Source organism: Rhizopus microsporus (assembly GCF_002708625.1).
Source record: "Rhizopus microsporus ATCC 52813 unplaced genomic scaffold scaffold_1, whole genome shotgun sequence".
In the NCBI taxonomy this organism is placed as follows: Eukaryota; Fungi; Mucoromycota; class Mucoromycetes; order Mucorales; family Rhizopodaceae; genus Rhizopus; species Rhizopus microsporus.
In genome coordinates, this window is record NW_019671916.1 from 130,451 (window position 1) to 146,651 (window position 16,201).

A 16,201-nucleotide genomic window follows, 5' to 3' on the forward strand; every position below is an offset into this window, starting at 1 on the left:
GTTACAAACATAGAAATCACATGATTGAATATTCTTCCCATATATATTCACTAGGCTTTAGTCTTTTCTTTATGCTCGAATGAAATGACCGAGTTACGATTGATCGCTTTATGAAAGTCCTGCCATAGCTGTGCAGATTCATAGACTTGCTTTCCAAGAGAATGAACTGTTTGTAAATTACGATCAACATCTTCAAATTGTGAATGAAGATCTTCTAATCCTTTTGCTGCATCTTTTAATAACTTGGATAATTGTCTTTCAAAGTCTGATTCATTTTCCATTTGCTTTTTTTTTGCCTTCTTTATACACAGCAAACAAGTCTAAAAAAAATGAAAAAGGAAAAAGGGGGAAAAGAAAAAATATTAAAGACTACTTTTCTTTCCTACGTTTATTATTAATCTTTCCTTGGTTTCCATATAGAAATGATTCATCAGCCAGTTTTCTAAAAGAAAGACATTGTTAGCTAAATTATGGATAATCTATGCTATTTTACCTTGGTCGAAGATAATGACGAAGAGTAAAAAGTATACCCAAGAGGAGAATGATCCCCCCGACTGTCATATAAATGATTCCTAAAAATGGGTTCTTGCCGCCTAATGGTGAGGTAGTTGATATCACTAACCATTTAGTTCCTCCATAAGGAGTTGTATCAAAATCTATTGAATGTCTATTTTAGCTGCTTATTTTATAAATAATATAGTGAATTTTTGTTTTATATATACTCAAGTCTATTTGTATTCGCCAGCGATCACTCGCTAAGCTTTCTCGATCATTCCTTGCCCAAAGCTTTCTGAAATCAGGTAGAGCTGCCACATGCATCCATATCATCAATCGTTCCATGTTGGATAAATCAGGAGGTGGGTAATCTTGGGTATATGTGCCATTAGGGTATCGATTAGCCCAGTTGATGGGTGGAACAATGGAAGATATTGAATAAGTCGTAGGATGATATTTTTGCTTGTCGCTGGGCCAAGCAATGTTTGTTCTTTGAAACCTGTAGAATATAGATGGCTGTGTGACTGACTGAAGATCAGATGCTGTATCTGATGATATGGTCAGTCAAACAAAAAGGGGGAAATGGGCTATCTACTTCTATTTACCATTAAACATCGAATTAGCTATTAGACCGCAAGGATAATAGATCAAGTTGTTTTCATTTATTGCCAACGGTCCACAATTTGAGTTTAGAGTAGCTGGGTCGACGATTTGTCCTGCTAGTTGTCCTGGGTCATAGCTCTTTATATATTGTCGACGGTTTTGATTGAAGTTGGTGAGCCTATAAAACATGAATATGGGGCCTTGCATAGTTTCAGGTACAGTAAAATCAATCGTACACCGCTTGATTGTCAAATTATTAGGGTTTCCCCAAGTTGTATCTAAAAATTGAGTGACATTTTCGTAATAAAAAGCAGGTGCCTCCCCCACATGATCCTGGCTGAACCGTGATTTATAAAGGCTTGGATGCAGATAAATAGGCTGTGTATATTTATCACAAAATGTATAATTAATCATAATCTCATTCACCTTTGATCAATATAGTTTCAGTATCTTTTTTTCTTTCTTCTTTAATAGTAGTAATAATAATAATACCTTTGTGCTTGACCAATACAGCAGTCCTCCAATAGGCAAAAAAAGGACGCCTACGATAAAAAATGTTGGCAAGACTGATTTAGGTGTCAATACTGGTTGCCAAGCGGGTAATTGCTGTTGTCTGAATGCACCGTCTTTAAGAAATGAGTGTCAAGCAGAGCTTAAACCCTTATTGTATGTGTTCATTACCAACTGGTTTTCTAGATTTCTTTGTTAATGACATACAAGACCAAGGAAAAGAAAAGAGAAAAAGAATTACACAATGACGAAATGTTGGCCAATCATGATTTAATGCGCTGATCGCCTCCTCTTTCCTAATCCATCATCCCTTTCCTTTTTTTACACACGTTAAAATGTTTCTTGCATGTTTATTAAGAAATGAAGATCTTCTTCAATATCACTTGACCAATACTCTGCTTCACTATCTTCCTTGTCGTCTCTTGGTCTCTTTTGTCCATGAGTCACTGGCTGGCTTGGCTGTGGTTCAGTATCGATGACGATCGATTCACTAGGTACGTCATCCATCACTTCTATCTCATCCCAGTCCTCTTCAGCCTTAATCTCTGCACTAGCCGACAGCTGTAGTCCTTCCAAGGTTGATTCTATCTTGTTGTTTATTTCTTCCCCTTCTGTCTTGAATAACACCATCTCTTGTTCATCTGGATCTCCTAGCCCATCCTCCTTTGATGATGTCAACATGTATATACTTATCGGACTTTTTCTTTATATTACCTTTATACAGAACTGAACCGGTATCTGTTGACTACTCTCAGGTGCCTTGAATAGATACCCGAATCTGAATTGTCGCTTACGGTATAAGTATAATCGATTATGACACCAGTGACCCCATGATGGACCTAGTGACGGTGTCCATCTTCCATCGATACCATTGATTGTAACATGATTCGTAACAACAATCTATCAAAGAAAGAGACAGAATCAGTTCCACAATCTCTTTGTATAAGTGTTTAATATACTTGCTGCTAGTTTATTCTTGGTGGCTATTTGAACTAGTGAATGGCCAATATAATTTACAAAATGAGTTCTTTTTTTAGAATCCATAGTGTTTAGTCTGAAAGGATATGCAATAGAGTCAATGATAATTAATTTTACATTAGTGTATTCCTTTAATATGCTGGGTAACTGTCGAGCAAGCGCGATAAGTTCAATATGATTCAATACACGAAATAGATGAATGCCCTTTGATACTGATTCAATATCATATTTTCTAGCCATATCGATCAATCTTGATGTCAAGAATGAACCTTCTGTATCGATATAGATGCATTCACCCTGAACGCCGCCTTCTTCAGGCTTTAATTGTACGTTGACAGCTAGTTGCATGCTAGTATCGAATTAGTCTCTTTTTCTTTTAAATGCATAAATATCATTTACCAGACTTGAGTTTTACCCGAACCTGATTCACCGCTTATTTCTGTTATTTTATATGCAGGAACCCCTCCGTCAAGTAGTCTGTTTATATTATTTGATGATATACTGATGCCTTGTTCTTCGGCTTGTGCTATACGATCAGCCATTGTTTGTTTATGTGGTTTTGCATCTAGATCGATCAATATGTGTGTATGTCATTACTTGATTTATGTTGTACCTTTGCTTGTTATTGAGATCAACTCTTCTACTTCTTCTTTAGTTAATTGTAAATCTATCATAGATTGTCAACATGCTTTCCTTCATGTTCATTCAATTTTAGTACCTTTTGAAAGTTGAATCAGGTTAGCTTCTTTTATTTCTTCAATTGTTTCAAATCCAAAATTGTCTAGCTTTTGTTTTAATGAAGGAGAGGAAATGAACTGACTGAGGGACATGGTGTATTTTAAGAACAGAGAGAGAAAAAAAGAGTATTTTTTACTGAATTGATATAAAATCTTGTTTGCATAAAGGAAGAGATAATCAATGACTATATTTTGATGAAGCTAAGGAAATAAGCCATAACCAGACTAGCCATCAGCTTATGATCCATATTTCTTATTTAATTCCATCTCGTTGATCAGAACGTTTTAACAACTGGAAACTTTCAATTTGCAAAAAAGAGTTTTTCAGCCAGAGATCAGCTTGTTGCTAAAAACCAATACACATCAAACACAACAGCAACTTGCACCCGACAAGACCAGTACTGTTATCTCCTCAGCTGGTACCTTGTTCGCTGACAGCAATTGGGCTAACTCCAAGACCATTCTTCAGTTCCGTAAGAAGATGTGTCAGATATAGAAGTACTGCAAGTTACTAAAGGTTTAGAAGAAGGAAATATAGAATAAGAAGAGCCTATCTTTTAGTAGTGAAGATACATAAGGAAGTCTTTTTTGTATCCAATAGGTCGCCAACATATTTTAGATGAAGAACTGCTATGCAAGAAATACGTTCCGTCAATGGAAAGAATTCGATGACTGCAGGTTTGTATAGCATAGACTGATGTTAATATATGGCATCTCACTAATGAGAACTACCTATGTGAAGTTATATAATGATAATTACTCCAAACTGCTTCATAATGATGCACATGAAGAAATCACTAAACTGTTGTTTCCTTGGTTACCAGAGACAAAGAAAAGTGCGTCAAATGAATATATTTCATTAAAATTAAAGAACAAAAAGTCAAAGTGTGGGAGTAACAACATGAAAGTTTTTATTTAAGTAAATAATAGTTTGATTTCCAAAGAGAGAGAGCTTTGAATAAGTAGAGATTAATTTTTCTTTCCATAAGTCCAGAAGGCCACATTATCGTTAGCTTTCAAACCCAAGATGACCAGAGTCATAGACTGCATGCCAGAAGACTACAAGGTGTAAACCCTCCATGAGTAAAAAGCACTCAGGACTCAAATCTCAAAAATCAAAAACTAATCTCAGAGCCATACCACGGTAAATTCAACGAAAGAGGTGCTTCAAAGTACAAAGAGTGCACTTCTAAGTACCTAGGACGAAGCGTTTCGAAAGGGATGATGACCGTGGAGACATCGGAATATTGAACCTTTGGAGCATCGCGACCATCGAGCTCAGCAGCAAGGGAGGGTTTACGGGCCATTCATCAGCTGTAGAGGCAGAACCATAACAATAGGAGCATCTCGGAGTGGTTCAGCGTAGAGGAGCAGCGGTCTATAGCAGAGCTTGATAGAGTTTGGCAGATAGTGGCAAAGTAGTTTGAACATGTAATTATCCCAGAGCAGTATTCATTAGCAGTAGACATTGATAGACCTGAGCAAAATTTTTTAGGGACTTTCCGATGTTGATAAGCATTGGACAGGCATTCACTAGCATTTTCAGGCACTGACGATCACTTATAGATATTGATAAGCATTTGAGCATTCGTTTGAATATTGATTATTTGAATGTTTGAGTGTATTGACAAGCAGTAGCAACTATGAGTAGAAATTTTGAGTATTAGCGAGTAACGGAGATTTTTTGACGGCCTCACCCCGTGAGAGGCCATTATTATAGAGTAAGATGCATCAGGAGCCATGAAATAGAGCCATCAAAAGTGTATTTTCTAAACGATGGCATTAGTTGCATATACGTTGAGATTACCCAAACGCTGTTGTACCTTTTTCAACATAGGGAATAATAAAATCATGGGATAAATTTTAAAAGAGATAAAGAATGAAGAAAAAAAAAAAAGGAAAAGAATGGTGGTCTCTTTTATAGTTTTTGTTTACGTGAATCATGTTATTTAGACTGAAAACAAATGATTCATTTTCTATCTTATCTATATTAGAGCATATCCGAACGATGCCTTTTTTTAGTTTTTTAGTTTAGAATGTGGAATATTCTCTTCTGTCCTCTTTTTTTTTTTTGTTTGTTTACTTTGCATAATTTCATGTCCCCTTCTTTTTTCTGATCCCGCTTGTTTTCTTAAAGTTGACTTCACATACACATGATTTTTGTTATGATTGCTTCACTTTTCTTATTTTCAATATGCGTTCTTTTATTTTTCTTGTTGTTTTCTTTGAGAAATGAGTAAAAAAGAAAGGTGAGCATCAAGCGTAGAAGGAAAAGGGTTTGAGAGAGGGTAGCATCTTTAAAAATTCAGCTGATAGTAAACAAAAAAAAAAAAAAGCTTTTCTCAAAGAGTACCAGGCTGCCGATTATGTGGAACATGCGTAATAACTATTAATTTTCCATCAAAAGGGTCTAGTAAACAAGTGAAATTAATTATGATTAAGTTATTTGGTTAAACACGATGGATTATGTCTACTATTACCTTCTTTCTTCACAGCATTAAAGATAGCTTTTGCACCATCCTTTGTTTGTTTATCATCATATCTTTTAGTATTTAATTTTAAGTAGTGCGTTTAAGAAATAGAGGCAGAGAAAGTGGTTATGCTGCGATAGTCATATATAGATCAACATAATCTTTAAAGAAACAGAAAGAATTCATAAAAATACTAAATAATAGAGTTATTATTTATGATGGAAGCCATAGAAGAGCCAAAATCAAAGCAGCTTAACCCTCATGTATGAAAAACCTTTTACCGAGCATGAAACAGGTAATTCAATTGTTGGCTTGCGCATGAAAAGGTAAATTTTTTACCCTCTTTCTCTTATTGCTATATCTTTGTCATCTTCCTTTCTACTTCTGAAATGTAAACTAACATTATCAGCTATTGTGGTTTCAAAAGATTTAATGATTAAATGTTCATTTTATAGTAAAGCAATGGCACTTTTAAAAAAGAAAAAAAATAAAGTCTGCATAAACCATTTCAAATGGCGCTCGAAACAGAATGCACTGCTAAGGTACACGACATACTTTAGGTAATCTCCTTATTGTCGTGAATACTCGCGTATCATGAATGAGAGGTGTTATCAAATATGTGATTTATTGAGCGATGAGAAAGAGTTTTATAACAGTGAAAAAAGGATATGAATACATGAATATCAAAAGGATAAAAATAAGCCTTATACAGAGATAAAATAATAGAAGAATAACTCAATAAGCCTTAGATAGAGGACACTGTGATGGTAGAGCAGTTTACCGTTTTAATAACGAATGTTGTCATTTAGTTGATCAAACATAGTCTTTACTTTGTCGACCTCTATGGTTAATATTTCCAAGAATACTTTACCTGTAAACACTACAGTGCATGCATTTGATATTCGCTTTATTCATGATCAAGAAAAATGTTGGTTCATTTCATGAAAGGGAAAAGGTATTTTAATCAAAAGCTCAATCTCACTTGCTTTATTTATTTTTAGCTGAAAACCTTTTTCTGATTTGTCGACGAAATAAGCTCGACTTCATTTGCCGTCTTGGGTTAAAGCTATTTGCAATTTGGCTAAAACATCCTATGGGTACCCATACTTAACCGTACTAGGAGTTGATGTCTTGGCTGGCATCACAGTGGTAAACTCAACTATCCACAAGTGGGCGACCATCATCTTACACATACAGCCGCCTAAGTCTTCCTTTTCTATTGGTGATCCGTTTTCTTTTTACCTGAACAAGCTCTCACATAGTCTCCAAAGTTTTCAGCGTCCGTAGTTAGATGAAAGCAATGGCAAATAGTCATATCATGAAAATCAAAGGGGCCTGCTCGGAAAAAAAGTTGGCCTACATTGTCAGAACCTTGAATACCTTAACGACACACTACACATCGAACCGCTTCTTCAAGACATTGATCAGGCTCTTTCACCCTTTTTCTCTCGTCTTCACAACGATTCATATAATTCAGGCGCTCAATTTGATAATACTCATTCCCTCCACTCAGTTTTTCGAGGCTTATTGAACAAACGGACTTCGCGTCCATAGACTTTCCTCATGTAAAACTTGCTTTTTTCTTCTTCCATAAATTGTAGTCGGTAAATACAATAATACCACGTACGGTAATTACATGTCGTTAACAAAAGGACGCCTCAGAGATATCACATTGAGGGTATAGTCAACTAGGATTAATTTTCACTGTATTACGGTCAGTCAAATATAGAGACTAGAAAGAAGCTGAAGCTTGCTGTTGTTTAATTTCATCAATAGAAAGTAAACATTTTTGATTTATTAATACCAATTAACTTTTGTACATTGTGATTGGGCTTATTTACGAGCACTTGCTCTCTTCTTCGTCTTGGAAGATTGCTGTTTATTCAAGTTGCGATGATGTTCAGGGATCCAAGACTCGTCCAAAACCATTTCACCTTTTTCGTCACGATGGGTAGGACGTTCATTGCTTTCTTCGACTTTCTTTGTCTACACGCGTATTTTCAGTTTTTCTCTCTCTCTCTCCCTATTTATTCTTTTTCTTTTACCTTTTTAACTTTCTTAACGTCACCAAAGAAGGCTTCACGAATAACATAAGCAACACCAGCAGCACCAGCAGCAAGAATGAAGTACATGAAGATACTATAATATAATTCATTCATCTCGTCCGATACTAATTACAAAACTACTTACAGTTGAAGATCGAACCATGAACCTTCTGGATCAGTGATGGTGATTGTACCATTATATCCAACAACACGAGCAATAGAATTCTATAAATACATTTAGATCCTCTTTCTCTTGTTCTTTCCATAATCATACCTCAGATAATAAATCAACATAGACAGTTAAACCATGTTCACCAGGAGCATACTCAGAGTAAAAGTGATAGGGAAGTTGAAGAGATGATCCAGCAGAAAGGATTTGGCCATAACGAGTAGCAGTCAACTGTGGTTGTATTAATTACTCTGGCCCTTTTTTCTTTTCTTCATAGACTATACTTACATTACGAATTACTTTGGAGAAATCATCAACCTTGGAAACTTGACCAGAAATAGCAAACACGGTATAAGGTGTCTTTTCCTTGTTTTGAATGTCCAAAATGACTTTATTACGTTGTCCATTCACGATAACTAGTTGTTTTCTTTTAGTCTTTTTTTTTTCTCTTGTCAATACAGCATATACTTACGACCAAAGGGATTATCAGGAAACTCTGCAGTGACATCGACATGAGCCTGTGCTTCTTCTTGTGCAATCACTATAAAGTAGCATTACATCAACAGTAACTAAATCCGTGTTTTGCTCTTTTTACCAAGATTAAAAACGAATAGTAAACCAAGGATTAGCAAACTAGAGTACTTTGTCATCATCATCTTTTTTCAAACAAAAGAGAGAGGAAAGTGGTAAGGGTTGATTGGATAAATTTATTTGCCTTTTTTTCAATGTCAGATTCGATCTTTTCTAAGTAACGACAAATGCGTCTGTGTAGTGCGCCTAACGTTGGCCAACTTTTCTCCTTCGTTGATGGATTCACTATAGCGCAAGTTTCGTTCGTCCATGTCATTAGCGCTTTGGATGTTACCAATCGTGTTAGACAAGGCGGAATTCTCATCTGTAACAGGAGTTATATTCAGTCTTGAACGTTCTGTAAAAAATACTTAAATAAGTAATTGACAAGGAAAATATGTTTATAACGCTTAAAGGGACCATAGCATGAGCAACGATAAAGATAACCATTTTGAACTTCAATGTCATAATATATATCATGTGTAAAGGATATACACTGAAACAGACTATCTTCAAACTTCTCTAGCATACCACAAGCAGTGTCATAATCAAGGATATCAGCAGTCTTCTTCTTTTGCTCTTCTACAGTTAATTTTACAGCTTTAAATCTGAATTTGGAACCACAGCTCATTGATATCCACAGCGTGATGGTAGTACTGTATATTTTGAAGAATAATGAAGTTGAATTTCTTTATCAGGATGTACAAACACTATTTTGCTATAAATAAATACGATTTCTTTCCACTCTTTTTCTCTTTTCTTCTCCATATTTATAATAACATAGAACTACTGAAGACATTGCATAAAATGTCCAAAAGCCTTGATTTCATAGTAGCCGGCTTTGTCATTCATCTTCTAAATGAATGCTAACTTGTATATATAATAGATATGCCACGTTTAAAAAAAGAACAGGATAGCTACTATGATGGATCAAAACTGACTAGAGCTCCTACTATTGTAGCATCTGGTAAAAGGCAGCAATAAAGTAATGACCAGGATCATCGTAAGCGATCAAGAAGTGGATATACCTTGCCAGAACTTCTATGGAAATCATTTAATGAATCCATGAGCCATCATCTTATTCTGAAGGTTATCCCTTGTGCTGATAACATAGCATCTTTGGAAAGATTTAAGCCAAAGCTGTTAAATGCTAAGGTGCTACCAAGATCAGTAATGATGAATGCTGAAAAAACTGCAAAATGTGCTCCAGGGGAAATAAGAGAATACTTGAAAAAAAAAAGCTTACCAAAAAGGAATGTAAGTCCTTTCACAGCAGCACGCGGTTCGTGACACTCTTAGAAAATTTTATTACTCTAGCAAAAGGTTAAAGAAGAGAGAACGAAGCAGATTCAACAAAATGGGTTTACATTAAAGTTTTGTACTTCAGAACGACGATTCATAGTTGAGCAAAATGTTAACAATGCAATATTAAAATCCACAAGAATCTAATCAAAATTTTAGATTAATAATCGAAAACAAAGCCAGTAATGCTCATAGGTGATAAAGAAACAGGTGCTGGTTCAAGAATAGAGGGCTTTCATAGATATGGTGGAAAATGGAAACAAATGATTCAGGGAAAGTACACAAACGTGTGCATAACTGACGAATATATGACCCCACAAACTTGCCTGTATTGCTTTTCAAAGCTCAGCCATCCTATACAAAGAAAAACGGAAAAAGAAAGACAAATCAGTTTCAAGAGCAAAGGTTCACTTTTATGTAGAAATCCAAACTGCGTCATAGTCAAGAACAACAAAACATCCAAATCAAGAAATTCTCTTTCTGCTTTAGCAATTGGCATTTCTGGATTGTGCAAACTCTTCCTATATTCTCGACTAGCATCAGTTATGCCAATACTGATTTTATTTCTATTTCCTCTTCCTTGCTTAACACAAGAGAATGACAGGGCCATTGCGATGCAAATACTCGGTAAGGATTAAACCTTGAACTCATGACTGTTTTTTTTGGTTGGGTTTTTAGAATTTTCGATCTTTTCCACCTCTGACCATAGACTTGGACAGTTTGATCCAAGTTTGAGGAGAGGGTTACTTTTCCCTTTTTTATATCAAGTATTCGAGCAATAGATGACAATGAAATGGACACTTACTCTTATTTATGCTCCTATTTTAATGTTGCTCCCTCTTCGCCCTATCTCACTTGTTCTCTTTCTCTCTTTAGTCATCATATAATAAAAACAAAGAAATGCCTCGTCTTAAACAAGAGTGTATATTATATAGTTGCTTATGCATGAATGGTAAATATGTCATCTTTTTTTTTATAGATATATTTTATGAATATACATGCTGATTATACAAATTGTCTACGTGAATAAAATCAACCTATCCTAAAGCTGCAAACTGTAGTAAAGGCTCTTCTAAATGACTCTTTATAGCTTCTCCTTTAGCTTTTAATATCCCTAAATCATTTATAGCCTTGCTATTGCCAACTAAACATAGTATCATTGGTCCAACATTTGTGATATATATTACACCTTCTTCACAGTGAAGTATTTGGTATTTAAGTTCGGTATATACATTCTTCTTCTTATACGTATTCCAGATATTGGCAGATATGGCTGCATATATCGTGGCTTCCTTGTCTGTATCAGCTGCAAAGGCGATTAAAGAACCTTCACTTGTCATGATCCTTTTTTTAAAAAACTTTCTTAATTTTCTTGATGCATTACAATATGTTTTACTTACATTGCTGCTTTGACTACATCATTTAGCGTCTGTCTTAGCGCTTGTGAAATTACCTTTGGCTTTAACATGGCCAAGGAAGAGAAAAAAAAAAGGAAAGAGACTGAAATTAGCAGGCTATAAAAGCATTTTAAACTCAGGATATCCAATGGCCACGCAATAGAAAAATGCATAGGCTTTATTTTACAATTCTAATCACAAAGCCTCTTTCGTATTGATATAAAAAAAGTACCTACCAGTTTCAACATGATGAATATTGTGAAAGACGTTGTTTATGAGAGCATTAGGAGCCGTTTTCTGCATTAGTCAAAGACGCTATCCTCTAATCTATGCGACAGTTGATCGGCTGAGCTTCAATGTTAACGAAAAATGCCTATTGTTTTTCCATTTCCTCAAGCATTCAAACTTCGTTTCTCTTCATTTAAAAGGAAAGAGACTGAAGTTTAGAAATTGCTAGTAGTGGCGCTTACTTAAGCTATTCCAGAATCTTTTGACTGAATAAGATAAATATGACGTTAGCGTTCTCTTTTTGAATCAGAATAGAATAAAATACGTACAAGTGCAAAAGGCCAAAGCAACTGGCTATTTAACAGTGCTGGTTAAAGCACCCTCCCAGATGCAGCATTCCTTGATTCAGTTACAGTTATTATTAACATAATCCGCAAGAATCAATCGAACGCTCAATGCTGTGTTGACGTCTCGGTTCCAGACCTATCATTGGATGGAGTTGACAGTATTAAAATAGAATAATCAGTATTTAACTAGTTGTAACTAAGCAAAAGTAACTTACCAAGTTTCCATCATAAGCATCATCAGATGAACCCTGCCTACAAAGCTTCAACGGATATACAATGAAGACATACCCTATTTTGTAAATGATTAGGTTAGAACATAAACTTTAAACATTCGAAGTTTGGCAGATATATATATTTGCGTTTTATCGGGACAGGAACTGGATCGATTAATAATGCGATTCTCATCATTTACCCACCATTTAACAGGTTTTTTCTCTGAGCTCTGTCTAACCATCTTTTTTCTAAGACTTAAATAGAGGTCAATATCTTGTACAGCTATGTATATAAATAATATTTACATATGATTGCAGTCAAATCCTCTTTCAGACACAGCAATATCCTCTAAATCGTTTTTGCAATGGCTGCAAACTCTTGACGTCCTGTATTCACCAACTAATATTACTATCCCTTTTTTTTTTTTAATAAATGTTTGCGTAATTTCTGTTGCTTGTATTAGATATAATTGCATGTTTTTGTAAATTCATTTTACTTTGGAGGGCGTAGGAGTAAATGAACGCATAGAGCTTGGAAGGCTTGCGTCGCCATATGCAAAAATGACTCTTCTATGGTATTGACCTTAAAATCCAGCATTCCTACGATATAGCTGCCTCTCTTTCTTTCGTCTTCTGCTTGTGCTCGAGTGGCATAGACGGTATGGCTCGTTTCGTAAGGTTCTTTGGCATAAAGCATTCGTAATATGACCTAATGTTTGTTGTCTATTGCTATATAAATATCCTTTCCTTTCGCGATAATCAAACCCTTTCATGAAAGAAAAAAAAAATACTAATGATAATAATAGCTCAAATAAGAATATTATGAACATAATGAGCGAATGTGAATACAAATTAAGCGCGTTTCATTTATTACCATTGTCTGGATTTTTTTTGACAATGTCAAAAATATCAAAACAGCCTCTTACACATCCAGCGAAGCCCTACAAAAAATGCACATTCAGTCAATTCTATTAATAACATTACGACGGAAAATCTATAGACTAAATGTTATAGAACGCAGGACATGTCCTTCACCACAGGCGACGGCGCGATAATAATGACTTCAAAATTTCTCAGACATTACATCTGGATATGGTGTATCCTCTTGAAACCCATTTTCTACCCAGAAACATACGCAGTACAATGCTAGATTCATGGCATCCCGTCTTTTACGGACCTCTTGCTACTGAATTACTTGTTGCATAAAACTCTAAGCTTAAAAAAAGAAATAAAAGGGAAAGAATAAAGTAATTTATTTTGTGCAGACATTCATTTTTATTTCTTTGTTCTTTTAGGTTCTCATTATTGTATTCTTTGTTCTTTTTTAAGGAGCTTACTATGTTTTATAGTGACACGGCAAAATTTTGTACTATTGCAATTTCTTTGTTCAAATGTATAGTTTATCCTGAGTCACGTCGCAAGTAGTTTGTATATAAAAAGAGTACATAAAGTAGGTACAGTAGCAATTTCCTATAAAGCGTTTCTAAAAACATATACTCAAGAGTAAATATTCTTAAGCTTATTATATTCGCTTGATTCAAGAGAGTGCACATCATGATATCAACGACTTCATCCAATCCATGACGATATGGTTGCCTCTTGGAACAACAGGGCGACACCCAAACGGGAATTGAGCAGGATCCCTTCTTCAGTTAAACAAAGTCAAGTATAGGAAACGCATCAGATATACTTTTAGAAAACTACTACGTTTGTGATAGAACAGAAAAACCTAATCTAGAAATAGAAAAGACTTTTAGAAAAAAACAAACAAACAAATACAGTGCTATTTCTATTGCCACAACATCTTTGAAGGGGCTCAAGCTTTCCGTGCTGAGGAGAATGATTATGAAAGCGTGAGTGAAGACGTTAAGCAATGGTTTTAAATCTATTTTTTCAAAGCTGTAAGCGACTGCTATGAAAGACAACTAGTTTAAATCTCGTAAGACTATACATATCTACCAAGATAAAGAGTATAAAATACAGCATACTATATGTCTTATTCGTAATGTACTTACTTACAGTCTATCATAGTAATCTCTGCTTATGTGAATCCACCACATGTGTTGTGATTTCTAGTATAAGTTTTCAATTAGTCTTAACATTCGAAAGCCTCCTTCAATACTCATTTGAATAATCCTCATGAGTTAACGGCTGGATAAATGGAGCCTTTCTAATCTTTTCGTCGAAATTTGAATGGCCTGTTGATTTCTATTTCCGAACAGTCCAGCTCATTTAACTTCAGTCTCTCTCTCACTTCCTTTTTTCTATTTTCGCACCATGTCAGCCCAAGAACAGCCAACAATGGATTCTCCAAAGACGAAGTCTGACGATAAGAAAAAGAAGAAAGAAAGAATAAAAAAAAAGCCCAAGAGACATTCACGTAAACCTACTTTGAAGACAAAGGTTGTCGTTCGAAGACTTCCACCTTTACTACAAGAAGATGTTCTTATGGAAGCAGTAAAGCCCTGGATTAACGAGCAAACAACAGATTATTCCTTCTTTGTTCCAGGAAAGATTCCAAAATCGTAAGTTAATTTTTCATTTATCAAAGAAAAAAAAAAAAACTAAAAACTTTATCATTAGTAAAGGGAAGGAAAACATATTCTCTCGAGCCTACTTTCACTTGAAGACAATGGAAGCAGTGATTGCTTTCCATCAAGGATTTGACGGACGTCCATTCACAGATAGCCGTGGTAAGTATATATAAAAAAACATGTATAGCAGTATAATTTATACGCTTTGAACGTTAGGAAATGAAAGCAGAGCTGTAGTAGAGTTTGCTCCATATCAAAAGATTCCAAAGGAGCACAAGACGACAGATACTCGCCAGGGCACTATTGATGAGGATCCAGACTATGTAGAGTTCTTGAATTTCTTGGAAGCGGAAAAGAACAAGAGTAAAGAAGCACAAGATGATGCAAACGATGGACTTAATCCTATAGAAAAACTCGAAAATAGGATTGCTATGGTTACAGGTATGGGATTTGGCGGTAGTGGGTTATTCTAGTGCATTAATCCTAATAATAACTTTAGCCAAAACACTTGCTGCTGAACAGGCAAATAAGCCTAAAACAACACCTCTATTGGAACATCTTCGAGCTCAAAAGGCTGCACAGGCTGCTGCAAAAGCCAAAAAAGCTGCGAAAAAGAATGCCAGAAGAAAAGCAGAAAAAGAAAAAAATGCCGAACAACAACAACAGCAGCAACAGCAACAGCCATCTGCATCAGAAAGTAAGAAACCAAAGAGAGATCGTAATAAGAGGAAAAAGGAAGGAGAACGTAAAGAGGGAGACCGTGGAGAGCCCAGTCCCTCAGCTAGCAACCGAGGATCAGACTCACCCAACAGAAAAGATAAACCAAGAGGGCCCAGGAAGGACAATCCAAATAAACCTAAAAGAACAAAAAAAGTGGATGGGAAGCAACCACAAGTAGTGAAAATTTTAGGGAGACAGCAACAGCCATCATCTGAAACCAATAGTCAACAGACAACTAACGGATAAAAGCTACAATCTTTTGTTCATCATCTGATTTGTGGGTAATCCTTACGATTGCTTCGTTTGTAAGACAAGCGGACTAGAGAAAAAAAAGGAAGGGGCTTTTTTATCCTTGGTTTGTATATTCAGTGATTAGAGACCTTTAGGAAGTATTCCCATTATAACTCAAATAAAATCCCCCAATTACTCAAATGAGCTTATTGTCTTTTCTTATGTTCAGGTATCAAAAGAGAAGATTGTTTGTAATAAGGATTTTAAACGAACAGTACCTTGAATAGAAAACACGTAAAGTAATAAGCAATGCTAAAATCCAGCATTCTCTGTTGTTGAAAGAATTTCTTTACAAACAAATGTAGTGTTAAATATGCATATGCAGTCTTATTCCTAGAAAATGACCTTGTTTTTATATAAGCAATGCTTATAAACATTACAGAAAGGTACTTTCGTAAAGTATAAATACCTTCAAACTTACCTAATATTTCATTGCCTTTCTTTTTGCAATAAACAAAAATAGCATAAACCCTTCAAGATAACTTTAGACCACACTTTTTTCACAAATTATTCGTGCGCTTTGCTCATGCAGTTTAAAAATAAAAATTCGTTCAGACTCATGCAAAGGTATCATTCAAACCAGTTTAAAAAT

General features: G+C 35.2%; 8 protein-coding genes across 8 annotated transcripts; 1 reads left to right on the plus strand and 7 right to left on the minus strand.

Moving 5' to 3' along the window:
• Positions 1–369: 369 nt before the first annotated feature.
• Positions 370–1,813, minus strand: RHIMIDRAFT_232349 (Lem3/Cdc50; the record flags this gene model as incomplete). Its single annotated transcript, XM_023607725.1, has 6 exons — positions 370–442; positions 494–656; positions 723–1,043; positions 1,101–1,524; positions 1,591–1,724; positions 1,780–1,813. The coding sequence occupies 6 exons, from the start codon at positions 1,811–1,813 to the stop codon at positions 370–372; spliced, it is 1,149 nt and encodes a 382-aa protein (XP_023470611.1).
• A 125-nt stretch (positions 1,814–1,938) lies between these two features.
• Positions 1,939–2,289, minus strand: RHIMIDRAFT_243053 (uncharacterized protein; the record flags this gene model as incomplete). The annotated part of the gene is made up of 1 exon (XM_023609889.1): positions 1,939–2,289. One exon carries the CDS (start codon positions 2,287–2,289, stop codon positions 1,939–1,941), a length of 351 nt encoding a protein of 116 aa, XP_023470612.1.
• A 113-nt stretch (positions 2,290–2,402) lies between these two features.
• Positions 2,403–3,061, minus strand: RHIMIDRAFT_765 (uncharacterized protein). Its single transcript, XM_023615663.1, has 3 exons — positions 2,704–3,061; positions 2,572–2,635; positions 2,403–2,508 (listed from the first exon to the last, which is right to left on the minus strand). Exons 1-2 carry the CDS (start codon positions 2,932–2,934, stop codon positions 2,579–2,581), a joined length of 288 nt encoding a protein of 95 aa, XP_023470613.1. The 5' UTR covers positions 2,935–3,061; the 3' UTR covers positions 2,403–2,508; positions 2,572–2,578.
• Positions 3,062–4,296: 1,235 nt separating this feature from the next.
• On the minus strand, positions 4,297–4,843 carry RHIMIDRAFT_252385 (uncharacterized protein). Its single transcript, XM_023610949.1, has one exon. The coding sequence runs from the start codon at positions 4,628–4,630 to the stop codon at positions 4,439–4,441; it is 192 nt and encodes a 63-aa protein (XP_023470614.1). The 5' UTR covers positions 4,631–4,843; the 3' UTR covers positions 4,297–4,438.
• A 2,306-nt stretch (positions 4,844–7,149) lies between these two features.
• RHIMIDRAFT_309801 (uncharacterized protein) lies at positions 7,150–8,716 on the minus strand. The gene is made up of 7 exons (XM_023614607.1): positions 8,604–8,716; positions 8,481–8,549; positions 8,297–8,424; positions 8,114–8,239; positions 7,985–8,064; positions 7,840–7,933; positions 7,150–7,780 (listed from the first exon to the last, which is right to left on the minus strand). Exons 1-7 carry the CDS (start codon positions 8,662–8,664, stop codon positions 7,628–7,630), a joined length of 711 nt encoding a protein of 236 aa, XP_023470615.1. The 5' UTR covers positions 8,665–8,716; the 3' UTR covers positions 7,150–7,627.
• Positions 8,717–10,917: 2,201 nt separating this feature from the next.
• On the minus strand, positions 10,918–11,220 carry RHIMIDRAFT_232353 (uncharacterized protein; the record flags this gene model as incomplete). The annotated part of the gene is made up of 2 exons (XM_023607726.1): positions 10,918–11,024; positions 11,070–11,220. 2 exons carry the CDS (start codon positions 11,218–11,220, stop codon positions 10,918–10,920), a joined length of 258 nt encoding a protein of 85 aa, XP_023470616.1.
• Positions 11,221–12,319: 1,099 nt separating this feature from the next.
• Positions 12,320–12,958, minus strand: RHIMIDRAFT_252400 (uncharacterized protein). The gene is made up of 3 exons (XM_023610950.1): positions 12,648–12,958; positions 12,562–12,604; positions 12,320–12,512 (listed from the first exon to the last, which is right to left on the minus strand). The coding sequence occupies exons 1-3, from the start codon at positions 12,660–12,662 to the stop codon at positions 12,367–12,369; spliced, it is 204 nt and encodes a 67-aa protein (XP_023470617.1). The 5' UTR covers positions 12,663–12,958; the 3' UTR covers positions 12,320–12,366.
• A 1,464-nt stretch (positions 12,959–14,422) lies between these two features.
• On the plus strand, positions 14,423–14,771 carry RHIMIDRAFT_188390 (uncharacterized protein; the record flags this gene model as incomplete). Its single annotated transcript, XM_023605897.1, has 2 exons — positions 14,423–14,589; positions 14,648–14,771. Coding segments are annotated over 2 exons (291 nt in total), but the record flags the coding sequence as incomplete, so codon positions are not given.
• Positions 14,772–16,201: the final 1,430 nt, after the last annotated feature.

Bases quoted from the DNA above. Each gene is read 5' to 3' on its own strand.
- RHIMIDRAFT_765 (XM_023615663.1), bottom strand. From the start codon at position 2,934: ATGCAACTAGCTGTCAACGTACAATTAAAGCCTGAAGAAGGCGGCGTT. The intron at 2,636-2,703 runs GTAAAATTAATT...TTCTAAAAAAAG, and splicing joins TATTAAAGGAATACACTAAT to AACTCATTTTGTAAATTATA.
- RHIMIDRAFT_252385 (XM_023610949.1), bottom strand. From the start codon at position 4,630: ATGGCCCGTAAACCCTCCCTTGCTGCTGAGCTCGATGGTCGCGATGCT.
- RHIMIDRAFT_309801 (XM_023614607.1), bottom strand. From the start codon at position 8,664: ATGATGATGACAAAGTACTCTAGTTTGCTAATCCTTGGTTTACTATTC. The intron at 8,550-8,603 runs GTAAAAAGAGCA...GCTACTTTATAG, and splicing joins ACTATTCGTTTTTAATCTTG to TGATTGCACAAGAAGAAGCA. The intron at 8,425-8,480 runs GTAAGTATATGC...GAAAACAACTAG, and splicing joins TCCTGATAATCCCTTTGGTC to TTATCGTGAATGGACAACGT.
- RHIMIDRAFT_252400 (XM_023610950.1), bottom strand. The intron at 12,513-12,561 runs GTAAAATGAATT...TACAAGCAACAG, and splicing joins TTACTCCTACGCCCTCCAAA to AAATTACGCAAACATTTATT.